General features: G+C 41.3%; 1 protein-coding gene across 1 annotated transcript; it reads left to right on the forward strand.

The window, feature by feature from the left end:
• Nucleotides 1-2,746: 2,746 nt before the first annotated feature.
• PRDX1 (peroxiredoxin 1) lies at nucleotides 2,747-10,513 on the forward strand. Its single transcript, XM_063344321.1, has 6 exons — nucleotides 2,747-2,900; nucleotides 5,859-5,975; nucleotides 6,987-7,140; nucleotides 7,426-7,548; nucleotides 8,410-8,540; nucleotides 10,125-10,513. Exons 2-6 carry the CDS (start codon nucleotides 5,870-5,872, stop codon nucleotides 10,208-10,210), a joined length of 600 nt encoding a protein of 199 aa, XP_063200391.1. The 5' UTR covers nucleotides 2,747-2,900; nucleotides 5,859-5,869; the 3' UTR covers nucleotides 10,211-10,513.
• The last annotated feature ends 5,317 nt before the right edge of the window (nucleotides 10,514-15,830 follow it).

Raw genomic sequence — 15,830 nt, forward strand, 5'->3', positions numbered from 1 at the left:
GAGCAAAACAAGGAAAACAACTATGTGCATTGTATATTTAATTATATGTAATTGTTTTCATTAAAACTATTGTGCACCACCAGCTGCTTGTGCATAAATGCCCCACGGCTTGGGAACATGTCAGTTGTTGGCTTTTCAGTTGACTTTCTGCGTATATTATACTAAAATGTCCCCACACGGCCAGGATTTTACTCTGAATGTGCCCCTGATGGTACCATGTGTACACAGTAAGTTCGGTATGTTCAGGATTCAGTGGGCTTTCTGCATGTGCAGTGATCAGCTCTACAAAATATGTACGATGATGTCCTAACGTGCTGGCTTTAGAGGGCACACATGATAGGGGTTGGAAGGGACCTCTGGAGTTCATCTAGTCCAATGGATCAGCTCTGCCGCAGAACTGATGTGCCCAGCATTGCCCAAGCCCAGTTCACACTGCTGTTCCAACTAAGTTCATCTTATTCTAGAAGTCCTGCATACACTTACATAAAATCCTCAAATTCTCTTCCAACAACATGTACAGAAACCCAAATGCATGCTAGTGTTCTGAAATCGAACCCATTTCTTTGCCTTTGTTTTTACACACAGCAGGGGTTTTGTTTTTCACATCAGGGACACATTCCCTACCAAGATACATGGGAGATACTTGTGATCAAAATGATATGTGTAAAATCTGGCGTGGTTACCCATTTGGGAATCTCTGGGTAGTTCCAGTGCTCCGGCACTGCAGGGCCAGCCAGCTGCTCTTTGTTAATACATAAACTATGTATTGTGGCCATAGCTGTATGGATGGGTGCGGAGAGGCCTACACCGGGGATTCTGGTGCTCCATGCTGATCAGGTACAAGCTGATCCTGTCTGGCAGCTATTTTAGCAGAACACTACACCACAGCTAATCTGCTGGGTGAAGAACAGAGTATGGAAAAGCAAGGTGTGGAGAGGAGTCTGTCCTTCCAGCACTCACTTGGGTAGACATGCCCTGTCTCTCTTTGAGAATTTAATTTTTTTATTTATCTAAGTAGCATCTTACATCTAAAGATTGAAAAAGGTTACAGAAACCCATCTGCTCACTGAACAAGGAGTGGCCCTGAAAATTTATCACTCCAAAACCTCCAGAAACTGATGTTTAGAAAGACTAGCTCAGAAACTAATCAAAAATAATGAGGCCATGGACATATGAATGGAAATGCAGTGCTTAGGGCACAAACCTGGAACAAACTGCATTGCGGTAGCTATGCAAAATGGGTATATTATGCATCTGAAAGTGAGAAATGAGCATAACGAGCATTAATGGAGTCTGAAACTATGAGAAAGTCATTACTGCTTTGTCCATTGGCAAGCATGCTAGAGTTGCAGTAAGACTACATTGTTCTAGATATTTAAATTAGGACTACTTGACTTTTCAGGGGTTAATGGCCTGAGTTGATAGGTAGGTGTGTACATGTCTCAATTCATAGACCTCAATTATTGTAACAACATTGATGTTAGGAAAGTAACAAACTTCTTTCTGCAAAAGATTAAGCATGCTATAACAACAGAAACAGCAGTAGATAAATTATTTGCATTAAGGTGAGTGCAATTTTTTTTCTGAGTACATACACGCATTATTTTGCTTTCATTATTTAAGGAGTAATTTCATCTGGTACCGAAACCAGTCGTCTCTTGGGTGAATCACCACACGGATATGGTCACCCAGCAACACTACACAGTGATGTAGACTGCAAACATTTAAAGTTTGTTACTCCTTTGTTGTTTTCTCCTTGTTACCATTTATAATCAGGTTTTAAAAGGTGTAAGAAACACGACTCTAAACTGCAAAACAGAAGAGCAAAAATCAGTTGGTGAACACATTGGTGATAAACACTTTTGACTAGAGCAAGCAGTTTTGTAATATGTCCTTAATGGCCTTTGGTATTCATTATTTGATAAAACTTTTATGTTTAAATTCAGGGTTTGGTCCTCAAAAAGTACCGAACTGCTTCAATTCAGTCTTGAATCCAAACACGATGCTTATAAAGATCCACTCAGGCTCAATATCCCTCAGAGTAGCTTCACTCTGGGAATGAGTCAAAACTCCCTGAAGTGAATATTGTGTCTTCCAAGAGTTTCCATCCTACCCCCGAAACTCAGAGATTAGACTTAATTTAGTTTTCAGATTTTTTGCTGACTTGCATGAGTTGGATCAGTCTTCCCATTGATGGAGAAGAATCAATGAAAACCTTGGGAATTAGTACCAGGTTGAAGAGCCAGTTGATAATACAGAGCAAGAGGATAAAGATTTGACCCCAGACCTATATAACACCGTGAATGCTTATTGCTTCGTTAATAAGGTCAGATTTTATTGATAATGAAGTAAATGGCTAACTCCCGTTCACCTAAACGACATGCCAGTCATCTCTTATTTTCCCTCGAAATCCTGTGTATTCTCCGTCTCCTCCACGACTTATAATTATTATAGCTTTCTTATAGGAAGGCATTGAAAAGGTAATTTATTCTTCCAGTAAGCCTCTGAGTCGTCTTCCCATTAATCGTTTACAACCATTACACTGGATATTTCCACGGCACCTCCCCGAACACTCTCCAGAGAATTATCTCCATTTATTCAAATTCTTTTTGCTTCTTTCAACAGCCCGGGGCCGTGTCCCCGTTCAGATAAAGGCGGTGACAGCCCGCTATCGACGAGGGATAGCTGCAAATCCGCCAAGTCATGCTGCCCTTGCAGGGGCGGGCAGGGCAGGGAGGGGCGGCGGAGGCGGTGGCGGCAGCGGCCCCCCCCCTTCCGCGGCGGCGGAGCCCGTCTCCTCGCGAGACCGGGGCGGGTATAAAGGGGCCGGTGCGGGGGGGGGCTGCTGCAGTGTGTGCCTTCTTGCGGCGTTGGAGCGTACGGGGGGTTCGGCTCTTTGCGTAAGTGCGGGGGGAGGGGGAGAGAAAAGAGAGCGAGCTTGCCGCAGGGCAGAATGCTTGCCGCAGGGCAGTGTTCATTTGGGGTTTTGCACATTGCTTTCGTTCGTGCGTTTTTTCTTAATTTTTTTTGTTCGCTTTTTTTTTTTTCTTCTCCCCGCCCCCGCTGCGCAGATGGGGTCTTGAGCAAAGCGTGCAGGGCGAGCTCTTGCTCTCCGCATTCCTCTCCGCATCTGCTGTTTCCTTCCCTCGCTTATTTTCCCCCTCTCTTTATGTGGGGGGCAGATAACCCTTTCCTACGTCCCGGCCTTTATCAGCTCTCCCCGTTGTGCTGCTCGGGGAGGAGCCGCGGGGGGGATCTCCGGGGCGGAGAGGGGGGAGCGCGGCCATGCCGGGAGCGGAGCGGCCTCGCCCGGCTGGGCTGGAGGCTTCGGATCAAGGCGGGGCGGACTCCCGCTTCCGAATCTTAATAAAAAAAAGAGTTCTATATTCACCTTGGGGGGTAGGGGCGGGCGGCCCCTGTCGCTGCGGGGGGGGATGCTTTGGTCTTCGCTGTCTCAGGGAAGCGAGTTCCGCGGTCGGTGTGAGCCCGGCGGCGGCGCGGTCGAACCGAGGGGGCGTGTGGCTCTTCGCCGACCGCAGCTCAGCAGCTCAACCGCGTTTTTGCGACGGTCTGAAGGTAGCAGAGTGGAAGGCTGACGGTGTGTTCTGAAACGGCCTTTCGCTCTTGTTCAGTATATCCTAAAGGTATGAATTACTAATTAAAAGCGCAGGCCTGGCTTATTATAATTGCAGCGTGAAGATAATTGAAGCCGTGTGCGGCTGTGAGCAACAGAAAGATACTCTGACCTGCTTCAGGTGTACTTGATTTGCAGCGTCCATTCTCCTTTCCTCGAGAATGAAAGGAAATAACATACTGAGCCTGTGGTCTGTTGCTCTGTGGGTTAGGAAATGCTGCGGCTAAAAATCCAACCAGAGCATGTGAGAACACATGGGAACCCTGCACAGAAAAGCAGAAATGTTGGTAGGTCCCAGTAGGTGCTCCAAGGAAAGCAGATGGTTCTTTCGCAGTACAAGGCAACTAAATCTCCTGCCAGCATTGCAGATCTTCATGTTGACTAAAAAGGGGGCAATAACTTATAGTTTAAAAAGGGGAAATATCAAAGAGTGGTTTGACAGCTTTTATTTGACATTGAATACCTAGTAAAATACTCCAGGGACTGCTGATGGAATAAATATAGGAGGACTGGCATAGCACTGAGCAAAAGCATGACCTTGAGCTTGAGTAATGGAAGAGAATGTAGCTCAGTGACAAAATGTGGGGTCATGCACTCCAGACAAAACAGATATTGCTTAGGAGGTAAAACTCACTAGTTGGAGGCATCTCAAATAAATAAATACTGTGCAATGGCTGTTCCCGCCCCCCCGTCCCTCCTAGAGAACTGCAGCTTCAGAATTGCACCTGCATTCGTGGCTACATGTGATGCTTGGCAGAGGGATGATTGATGTCTTCCTACTAGACCGTTTCAGTGCAGTCCTAAGAATACTCTGTAGTTCTGGCCACATTCGTTCATAGAATCAGTTCATTCATAAGACTCACTCCCAGTCTGTGGCAGTTGAAGGCTAAACTGTTGGATGAATGTGGGGATAAAGAGCTCTGTCGCAAAAGGCATTTAAAAAGCACTGTACAGTCTGACACTTCTCAAAATGAAAACTGAGAGGTAGATGGTTACTGTCTACATACTGTCAGGGTATGTAAGAGAAACTTTCAAAGGTAAAACTTGTACTGAGAAGATTCTAAACTGATAAATTTAAACTTGGATCGAAAGATAAATGCTTATGAATTAGGGGCTAGTCCTCCAGGAAGTGTCTGGCAAGGGGGGAGGAGCCAAGAAATGAGATGCTCTCAACCTTTTTTAGAATTGACTTAGTGCCTTGTAGGCAGGACTTGGAATAATCCTTGAATCTCAACTTTCCTTGGCAACATGAGACTCATGCTAACCTTTCAGAAGTCTTTTTATCTCCAAGGCAGCCAGTGCTTGTAGTATAGAATGACTTAAGTGAATTTACTTTTAAGAAGACTGAGTTGAAGAAAGGAGGTTCATAAAGTTACCTGTTTAAAAGATTATGCTCTGGAAGCAACGGGAATTCTAAAGTGATGTACTGCATTCCCAGACTGAGCAAAAAATACTGCACAGGGTGTATTACAAATGACTGGCTTCTAGGGCAGGCAGCCAGAAGTGGAGTTTCTTGTCCTTGTATACCCTCTTACTCTTGTTCTGTAGACTTGCAGTGGAAATGACCTAGCTGTACAGGTTTAAGACTTTGAGATTTTAATTGCTGACATTGAATGTGATTCACATGTAGACCATGAGTCTTTCTAGTTGCGAATAAAACAAGGTTTAATTGTTTGAAAGGCTAAAGTGCAGTTACGCAGAGCGCTGTTATCTGGAGATCAACAAAAGTTCTTTTCTTCTGGAATCAACAGGGAGATAAAGTTTTGAGGGCTTAAATTCCATTGTAAACTTGAACAAGAGTCTCCTCATCAAAAATTCTAAACCCCATACTTTCTAACTCATTCACCTAGGGGAACTGGAAGACTTACTGAATACTGATAAAATTCTAGAAGGTGATGAGCTGTTGCTGGTCAAAGATAACTATTATTGTATCATTAGGAGGCTAATGAGCCATAGATCTTGAAGTGCTAGTAATCTATGTAGTGGCTTTGTCTGCATATCTAGGCTGTGATTATTGAACTGCATCTTACTGTATTGTTTTAGGGGGAAAAATGCTAGTGTTTTGACTGAACTACCCATGTGACAAAACTAAAACTAATTTCACTCTTAACCCTTGTGTTGCAAGACCAAGATCTGATAAGATGCTTTGAATAAATGCTTACTTCTGGGTGCAAATGTACTATGTACTATTATCTAAATTGTATTGTTGTTAACTCTTATCTAGATTAAATCAAGATGTCTTCAGGAAATGCTTTCATTGGAAAACCAGCCCCTGACTTTACTGCCACGGCTGTAATGCCAGATGGGCAATTCAAAGACATCAAACTCTCTGACTATAAAGGTAAGATTATGTGATTCTCTAATTATGCAGATATAATCTAGCCATATGCAGGAGTGGAGGGCATCTAAGGATACATCTTGATTTTTGGTTTTGAAGTAGTAGTGACCACTTGGCAGTAGACTGAAGTATACAACTTGTGCAGTGGTTCTCAGTGGTGACTGGAGTATGCTTGGGAAGCTGTCAGCAGCATGGCTGCATATCCCAGCTATGATAATTGTTGCTAATTAGCATAAAACTTCTCTAAACTGTTATCTTGGACCAGGCTTACTTGTCCTGTCTATCATACTATGAGACTGATATAACATCTCCAAAGCACTGTGTGAAATAGCAGTCTTCTCTTGTAGGTTTTCTGTCAATGGAAAGTATATTCTTTAACCAACGAAGTGCCTTTCTCTAGAGCACTAGTAAAATGTTTGCCTTGCTAAAAAAGCTTACTAAAATCAAAGGGAAAGCCTGAAGTGTTCAAGTACTAATGTGGGTGGCTTTAGAAAGAGATTTTGAACTGGAAGCCGCAGCCCTCAGGCTGCGTGAGGGTGGTGAATAGGCATAGGCTAATCACCTACTCAAATTAAAATGTCTCCGTGGGTTGTAGCCTTTCAGACTCAGACGTGTGGCTCTTCTGCACTCTGTTACTAGTCAGCCGCAGGGTCTTCTAGTGCTAGTTGTACTCTGGGCAGGCCTATGGGAGTAGGCCCAGGAGATGGGCATTCCCTGTCAAATTTGACAGTCTGGTTCTGGAGACTTCAGTTGAGTAGGATTCTGAGTTACTAGCAGTAGAGTAGCCTTCAAGAGCGTTGCAAATGGCATTTGGCTGAAGTGTAAATCCCCTAGGTGCTTTATGGGCTTCCCACCTATACAGCAAATCTTAAAATAGAGGCATGAGTAGTTTGCCATTTAATCCTTAAAGGTAGTGTATCAAGCCCTTTCTCTATCACTGTTTGAGTGGTTGATATTGAATATGACAGCTCTTATAAAGGTACAAGAGATTAACTAGTTTTACTGCCCTTCTAGGAAAATATGTTGTGTTCTTCTTCTACCCACTGGACTTCACTTTTGTCTGTCCAACTGAAATCATTGCATACAGTGACAGAGCTGATGAATTCAAGAAAATCAACTGTGAAGTGATTGGAGCTTCTGTTGATTCTCACTTCTGTCACCTTGCCTGGTAAGAATCAGCCTTTTAACCTACCAGAATATTCTGCCTGGCCTCAGTTATTGCAAGAACTGAATCCTGAGAATATTCTAACTTTCCTACTGGAGTATCAAATAAAGGCACTTGGGAAGTACTGGTAGGGCTAGATGCTTCTGAACAGAACTGAGCATACTGTTCCGTTCTCATCTTGTCTCATTGGCAGAGAGTATGATATGGCAGAAAGGATCAGCTTCTGTTCTACCATATACTTTTATTATGAACTGTCTATATTTTTAATATTAAACTTCCTTCTTTTAGGATCAACACTCCTAAGAAACAGGGTGGTTTGGGTACTATGAAAATCCCATTGATTTCTGACACAAAACGTGTCATTGCCAAAGAATATGGAGTACTTAAAGAGGACCAAGGTATTGCATACAGGTACGTATATGCATAAGACCATATGCAAGAAAGTAAACTTGCTGTTAAAGTCTTATGTTGCAATACATGGAGCATGTCAGATGAACACAGAGCTTGCATATACTCGAACACCTGCCACAAGTTGAAACTATTACTATTCTAAATGTAAACTGCTTCAAGCTATCAAACACCCCTACAAGGGGAGATGCTACTTCGTTCTGCTTAGTGTTTAGACTTCTCATGGTTTTGGTAAGCAAGATCAATGCCTGCTGCTTCCCTTTAATTACTTATCTGCACAGTGCAGGAGTCTCATGCAGGTGAGCTTCTGTGAATACTGGTAATGAGACCTACATAGTCATGAAAGTGATTACAGGTGTTTAATCTAGTGATTAAAGTACAGATTAATTAAAACCCAAGCCTTATCGTTTAGTCACCTGTTCAGAGTTCAAGTTGCTGAGGGGGCTAAACTTCTGTGAACTCTTAATGGGACTTTGGAAGACTAACTGAGCCATTGCTAGGTTGTGTGTGTTTTTTTTTTTTCCTTGAGAACATTGTGTGTAGTTTTTCTTTAAATGTAAGAGTGCCTTTCCTTAGGTTTCTCTTCCATTTTTTTTCCAGAGGTATCTTCCTTAAATAGGAAGTGTTGCTTTGCTTTCCTGCATTAGTGTTTTGACTTGCCTCTTAAGATTTTTAACTACTAATGTTTCAGTGCTATGCATACACCAAAGGTATTTGGCTTTGGGAAGAGGTCAGTAATACTAGATGACATGATTTATTGCCATAATAGAATATTCAACTTGGGTTTTGAAACTCACTCCAGTCTAATCTGTCTTTCAAAAGCTGGATTTAACTTGAGGGCTGTTTTTTTTATTTTTATTTTAGGGGTCTGTTCATAATTGATGAGAAGGGGATCTTGAGGCAGATAACAATCAATGATCTTCCTGTTGGCCGTTCTGTTGATGAAACCCTCAGACTTGTCCAGGCCTTCCAGTTTACAGACAAACATGGAGAAGGTAAGGGTTCTTCCTCTTTCTGATCTTAAATGTTTCCCTAGAGAACAGTATAAACTAGGCAGGTTAAATCAAGGTTTACCGGAAGGTACTAAGTACATCTATAGATCTGGGCACAGTAACTGTGCCTCTTGAAATGCATCTGGTTGTGTAAAGCTGCGTGTTGAAGGACACCATAGTACTGTATTTATCTTATTTCAGGTAATGGTCCATTAAATACTTGCTAGTGTTGAAATATCACATAAACAAAATTTGGTGCTGGATGCCTTGCCAAGCATACACCACTTTCAATTAGACACACAAAATACTTGAGACAAAAAGAATGTGTAATCAGTTAGTCTGCAAGGGCAAGCATAATTTAGACTCTGCTCCTAGATCTGGTAGGCTGAGACCATTGGTGCTACTGCTACATTTTAAGCAGTTACACTTCTAGAAAGCCTGCTGATCTGTGTCCATGTGTAGTGAGGCCATATGTAGTGAGGGGAAATGGGATGTGTGTGTCTTTGTGCCCATAGTTCAAGAGTGATATGAAGTGTTTGAGGGTGGAAGCTCTTCTGCAGGAGCTACCAAAAAAGCACTGCAGATGAGAGGTTTGAACCAGGTTATGAAACTTGAAATTACTGTATGTGTTACTAGTCTTCAGCTGTGATTAAATTAGCTAATGACAGATGTTGCTGCTGGTCATACTTAACTTGCTTCAGAACTGGTAAATCAATGGCAGATTTTATTAAACCAAGCTGCTATTGTGGCTGTGCTGTAGCCTGAAGAGTCAATGTTGCTGAACTAGTATGCCATCCTCTTGTCAGCTGAGGAGATGTCCCTCATAGTTGATGACGGACCAGTCACATGTCTTACAAATGAAGCCTCTTGGGGTTTACTAAGCCCTGGAGTAGCTTTTGCTCCAGAACTAGGACCGCAGTCTCATCTAAACCAGAATAGATCAGAATAAGGTGTGTAGCAACACTCAGAAGCTGAGAATACTGTAGTTAAAATTTCCAGTCTTGTGTGGAGTGCACATTAAACCTTGCATGGCTGTATACAAGGAAGGCTGTGTCCAAAAAATGCTGCTCAGGAGTCACTGCACTTTTGAGACCATGCAATTTTGGCATTTTGGTGGCCTTTTGATAGCCATATAGGAGAACTAGAGACAGTTTAACTCTTCCTTCTCCCTCCTGATTAAACTAGAGAATGGGACTAGGGTTGATTCAAGATAAGGAGAATATAGACTTGACTGGATCCAAGGAGAGATGGTACTGTAATAGTTAGAAAGCCTTCTGACTCGGGCTGCTGGTGTTGGTGTTAGCCTTGCTGTCAAGCTGCTATGAAACTTTGAAGGGGGTTGGGGAGGGATGCATGTGTAAAGGGCCCACTGTTCCATGGGCAAACACATGGTTCTCTGGGTGCTGCTACCTAGTGATCAAATGGAAATGAGTAAAATAAAATGAATGTAATGCCATATGGAATAATGCACCTTCTGTATCTTGCAAAGATGCATACAAGTTTTGAGTTCCTAGTTTGTTTTAATGTTGCTTTAAAACATGTTCTGCAGGAGCAGCTGGTAAGACTTAAACATTCTTATCATTTCAGTGTGCCCAGCTGGCTGGAAGCCTGGCAGTGACACAATCAAGCCTGATGTTCAGAAGAGTAAAGAGTATTTTGCCAAGCAGAAATAAACTTTCAGTCTGAGTAGAAACTAGTATGCCTTACATAAAGAGCAAGCATCAGTTACTGAACTTTGACTAAGTCATTGCATCTGAGTCAAGGGATCATGCTATAGGTATAAACAGTAACTTTTTTTACTTGAAGGAAAGTTTGTCCTGTTGACAGTACCTTCATAGAAAATCCTAATGATCAGTATCTGTACATCAAGCCCTGTTGACTTTAGTGACAATGCAGTGTATGTGGTTAGCCATGTGTTGCATATAGAGCAGTTGTATCCTTTTGTAACTCTATTAAATAAACTTGTGGAAAGAGCATGCTGTCTACTGTTCTTATATTGTAGTCATCAGGAGAGCTGAAAGAGCAATGCTCTTCTGAAAGCTCAGTCTGCTGTAGACAACTCAATTCCTAAAGGCCTTCTACAGCTCCATTAGAGTGGAGATATTAGCAGTTTTCATGTTGCTACTACAGAGTACTTTACTACTGCAAAGTCATGAAGAGTACAGGTAGAGGAACATGGTTTGATATTAGTCTGTCAGACTTAAGCAGTGCTACCTACTGTGCCCTGAGCATGAAGCATAAACGTGACCAGGCATATTTTAATGCACAGTGTAAACCTCCTCATTTCTTGGTCAAAACTAACTGTTTATGCTAACTTTCTAGGAATCCAACATTCAGTTGAAAACTGTATACAGGAGTGGAAGACTGAGCTTTCTGGAAAGTGAACTTCCCTGGATATACAGCATTCATCTCTAGTCTCTCCCACTACATGGGAGTGAGAATGTGCCAGTTATCCATTAGCTTGTAGTCATATGACTAAGATCAAAAGAAGGGTGGCACTAGAAAATCATCTACTCAGATGTGCTCAGCCTTGTCTGTAATTTTTGTATTCTAAATGATCATGCGCGTACTGTAAAATGCAAAGCACATGACTGGCCTTAAGTTGCACTAAACTGTGTAGCTTCATGCTTAAAAGTGGCTTGCAATGTAGTCCTGAATTTAAGAGCTGAGAATTCGGGTATGGAGCCTAGGAATATAAGTGAGTTTGAACACAGATCTTTATGTACCTGTAAAGATTAAACTCTTAAAGGCCAAGACATTGTATCTAGCTTCAGCTCCTCAACTAGTAGACAAGTTCTGTCCTGCTTAAAATGAGCAATAACAAAGTTGAGGCCCAGGGCTACTTAGATGAGTCAGAAGTGGAAGTTGCATGCCTTGAATAGTAAATTTGTGCGGTTTGGAAAAAAACAGACTTCTCACAGAAGCCTTATGAGCAAATATTGCAGTAAAAACTAAAATAGGTAATCCCTGGGGTCTTGCTTAAGTGTCACAAATCTTCCTGAAGATACATGAAAGTGATGCTTAGCTGGATCATTTTGTTTGGTATTTAAAATCTAAATTATTCTTTTCAAGATGACAGATGAGGCTAACATCCTGGGTGGTACTCGTGTGTGTATATATATGTAAGTGAATGAATACTAATGCAGTATGGCTGAATACCAAGTTATCTCTGTCTATCAAACTTCCTTTCCTAGCAAATGAAAAGGAGTTATGTCAGGGGTAACTTAAAACTTGCCTTAACTGTATCTAGCTACACTAGCCTTGGAATGTCACAAAATTGATTACAGCAGTTCTGTGGAGGGCACAATATTGGTGTGGTCCAGCCCTGTGGAATGGGCATCTCTACCCTGATGATGTGACTAAAGTGACTTCTTAAAAGTGAAGTTGCACCTGTTCTGACTGGGCCATTATGTCATATAATGCTATGTGAAGTCCTGATAGCGTGGCAAATAAGTCTGTTCTGTGCCCAGACCAAGGGCCTTTACATTAATGAACAACTTAATTAATGACCCTCACTATGGCCTTTCTCAAATCCTTCACGTACATTCATTGTTCAAATGTAAACAACGCGTTTAAAAGGAACAGACTTACTCTCTCGCCTCCACCTTGTAGGGGGTAGAGGATTTCTCTCACGTTCTGGTCGCGGAGCTCCCTCCCGAGAGGCAGAGGGAGCCTTCATGCGCCCATCCCAGGCCCTCTGGGGAAGAGGGGGGGTCTGATGGCGGTCCTCCCTCCTGCCTGAGGGGGAAGCCTCGGCCCCGGCAGTCCCTCAGCGGCGCGGGCGAGCCTCGCCCTCCCCTCCCGCGACCCGCCGCGCCGCCCGCGCTTTTCCAACGGCGGGCGCGCGGGGCGGCCGGGGATTGGCTGCGGTGGGGAGCGCGCGGGCGGTGCCCCGCCCCCCTGCCCCGGGCCACCTCCCTCAGGGGCCGTGGGAGCGGCGGCGGGGAGAGGACGGGTCAGAGTTCCCCCGGTGGGAGATCTGGGTGGAGGGTTGTCCCGTAAAAACACCTATTGTCTTAATTTATTCAGCCCGCGCCTCTGATATAACGTGTTTCGTTTGATATTTTATTTCCTTTGCCTACTGGTCATGTGGAGACACAAGTTCTGACAGGAAAATTTTATTAGCTGTTGACGTTCACCCTCGCTGCTAACACAATTATGTTCACTTCTGCTTTTAGTGATACCTAATGTTGTTCTACAACATATTTTTAATACCTCCCACCTTTACAGTGTCCCAATAGTAAGAGTTGTGTTCACGCGTTCATTTTCCTATTTTGAAAAGTGGTTAATCTCAACAGCTACTCAAGTAGCTGCTATTTTAGAAAAAATTCTGTGACTGAAGAACATTTTGGTTACAGTTGGTCTGCAGCTGTCCACTCGGAGTTGTTACACTGAGACGCCACTAACGGTATGTATTTAAACATCATCGTGGCTGGTGAATGATGACAATGCGGAAATTCAAAACATCCAAGAAGCAAAATACCTGTGTGTTAGGAGCTGTATTATATGTTTGCACCAAATGGTTGACTGTGAGAATTAATGCAATTAAACAATTTTTTTTCCAGTTCTTCAGCCATGTGGGGCATTCACAGGAATGTTTGACATGCTGTCATTTTAATGTTTCCAAGAGTGTAACGCAGAATGTGTAATACACAAAACTTCAAATCAAGAAGAGTCTGGGTTTATTTCATTGCTTAAACTCAATATTGATACTTGGAATTTCCATTAAGTGTTCTGGGGCTTACACCCCACTCCTAGCATCATGACATCCTAATTTTTATGACATACAAATAATGATAATCCTTATTTATTGAGAAATTATTTTTCATGTACCAAGATGCCTATTGTATTTTCATTACAGTTATTCTGTCATGATCAATGGGTGCCATATTTCCCAGTGAGGTAAAAACACATCAGCACTTCTTAGTTTTGGTGACAAGACTGATGGCTGTTGCAGTATCCTGTACTGCTTAGTGCAACTTTCCCTGGAGATGCATACAGCAGATGCTATTCAGAAAGGACAGAATCTTGAATGTGATGTTTGGTTTTTTTTAAATGTGTGACTGATTGCATTATTTTTTTCCTAGTTTGGGTAACTTGTATTCATTAATTTATTTAGAATATCTTACTCTGAATAGTCAGATGAAGGGAAACTGAAATACATGTTACTGTGTCTCTTTTCCATTTCTCTTTATTTGTAGTTGATTGCTATGATTACTGGGGTTTATATAACTGGCTTGCCGCTTTGCAAAAGAACATATTTTATAAGCATATGAAGTTTCAGTCTTAAGATAAACCCTGCAAAATTATTTGGATTACTTTAAATACCTGCGTGTATCTTTATGGATTTTGCAGAAATTTATGATTCCTCTCAAAAGCAGAGTGCCAACAGAAACAAATGTACGAGCAGTCATCTACTGACAAGATGATAATGAAACTTGCTATATTTTAATATATTTATATTCTTGTCTTTGAGGGCTGAACTACACAGCACCATGTGTTTACACTGGTAAGCAGCTAGAGTAGATGTAATTATATAAATATATATGGGATTTTATCTGTTTGGTGAGATCTGTAAAACTGTTAAAAGGGTATGTAATTAAATATTATTTCAAAATTGTATGCAACGGTTAACAAGAGCAAACTCTTTTCAGTCTTTGAAACTTAACTTTTAACAGCTGTGATAAAGTAGCCCAGACATCACCTCTCAGGTGGTGTGATCTTGACCTCAAAATAAATGGCGATGGTCCTGTTCAGTGTTACAGACAATGGCTTTAGGTCTTGATTTGTCCAATCTAATTGAAGACTGAGTAATCGTGGAAGGAAATTAATCTTCTATGCGTTGTGTTTTTCATATGTTATCTAAAATTAAGAATATTTACTCCCTTATTTTCATGATAGGTATCTGTAAGTTTTCAAAGAGAATAGCATTTGTGTAAGAGCGTCAACAGGATTTTTTTTCGTATGTATATACAAAACAGTGCATCATACTTAAATTCTATACCTTATCTTAGAATACACAGAATGTGACTTTCAATGTTTGACATACAGAACCTAAGATTTACTAGATTTTGTACATCTTTTATAGTATATTATTTCAAAATTAATGATTGTGTATTTATTTTTAGATGTTTATAAGAAAAAAATTGCCTAGTAATGTTTAAAGAATTAGCACTTACTTTGTTACAAAATGAGTTTCTCACTGGTTTTGAAAAGCGCTCTAAAAAGTTACTAAATTTAAAATGTACCATTTTCTTAACGAGTGCTCCGGCGTTTTTATCAGGCCTTTGATTAATGTTTTTTTGGATTGTCCATCAAATCAATAGAGTTCAAAGAACAAAAGCAAGTAGTTTACAGCTCACAGGTGTTGCAAAATGATGTACTTTGGTTTGGAAAGTATGTTTACAAAAGCCCCAGGACTATATTTCTTAGTAATATTATACATTAAAAAAACAGTCATGACAAGATTATGTTAAAATAATGTGTTTTATCATATTAATAGTTTGAAAAACATCATGTGTATCCTCTGTGAAATTTTTAGTGAGTCTGATGTTCAGTATTAAATGACTGTCTGTGTAAATATATATTCTGAAGTATCTTGCTAGACAGGTAAAGCATAGAGGACTTAAAACAGAAATGTCATCGTTCTACTTTGCAAAAGGTGAAACGAAGTAAGTGCAGAGGAGTGGTGGGAAGCCCGCGGGGTAGTTAGCTCTGTCCAGCCTGTACTAGTAGGAATGGAGCGCACTTGGGTATCAATTCAGAAAGCGTGTTAAAGTTGTCACTGTCTTTTTTTGATACAAATTAATGGTACATACAAAAACCCAATGAACTAGGAAATAAATAGCAATAATCTTTTTAATCATTAATATACTAGCTTCTATTTTTTAATACTAGAAGAGAAAAAAAACATTAATTTGCCTTTAATGTACAGTCAGGACTGATTTTACTTTGGCTGTGCACACATCTGTGTTTATAGCAGGTCACTAGTCAGTGCCTTCACCTGTAACATTGGTATAATTTAAGCACCTCACAGAACATAGGAGTATAATGTTACAGAATGGCTTTACAGGCCAAAGCCTGTGCAAATTGAACGACTCTGTGTAATCAGTTAATCTGTGCTGCATATACTTCTGCAGCTGCCAGAGAACAGGTTGCCACCATGCTGTGAATTGTTTGCCGTGTTCCTGCACAACGATATGCCTGTGGTAAGCTCTTCTCACCACACCTAGTGATGATAGGTTTGGACTTTAATGTGAAACTTGGCTCTTTCACCTGAAACTTAAATCATTG

The sequence above is a fragment of the Chroicocephalus ridibundus genome, chromosome 8 (genome assembly GCF_963924245.1).
Source record: "Chroicocephalus ridibundus chromosome 8, bChrRid1.1, whole genome shotgun sequence".
In the NCBI taxonomy this organism is placed as follows: Eukaryota; Metazoa; Chordata; class Aves; order Charadriiformes; family Laridae; genus Chroicocephalus; species Chroicocephalus ridibundus.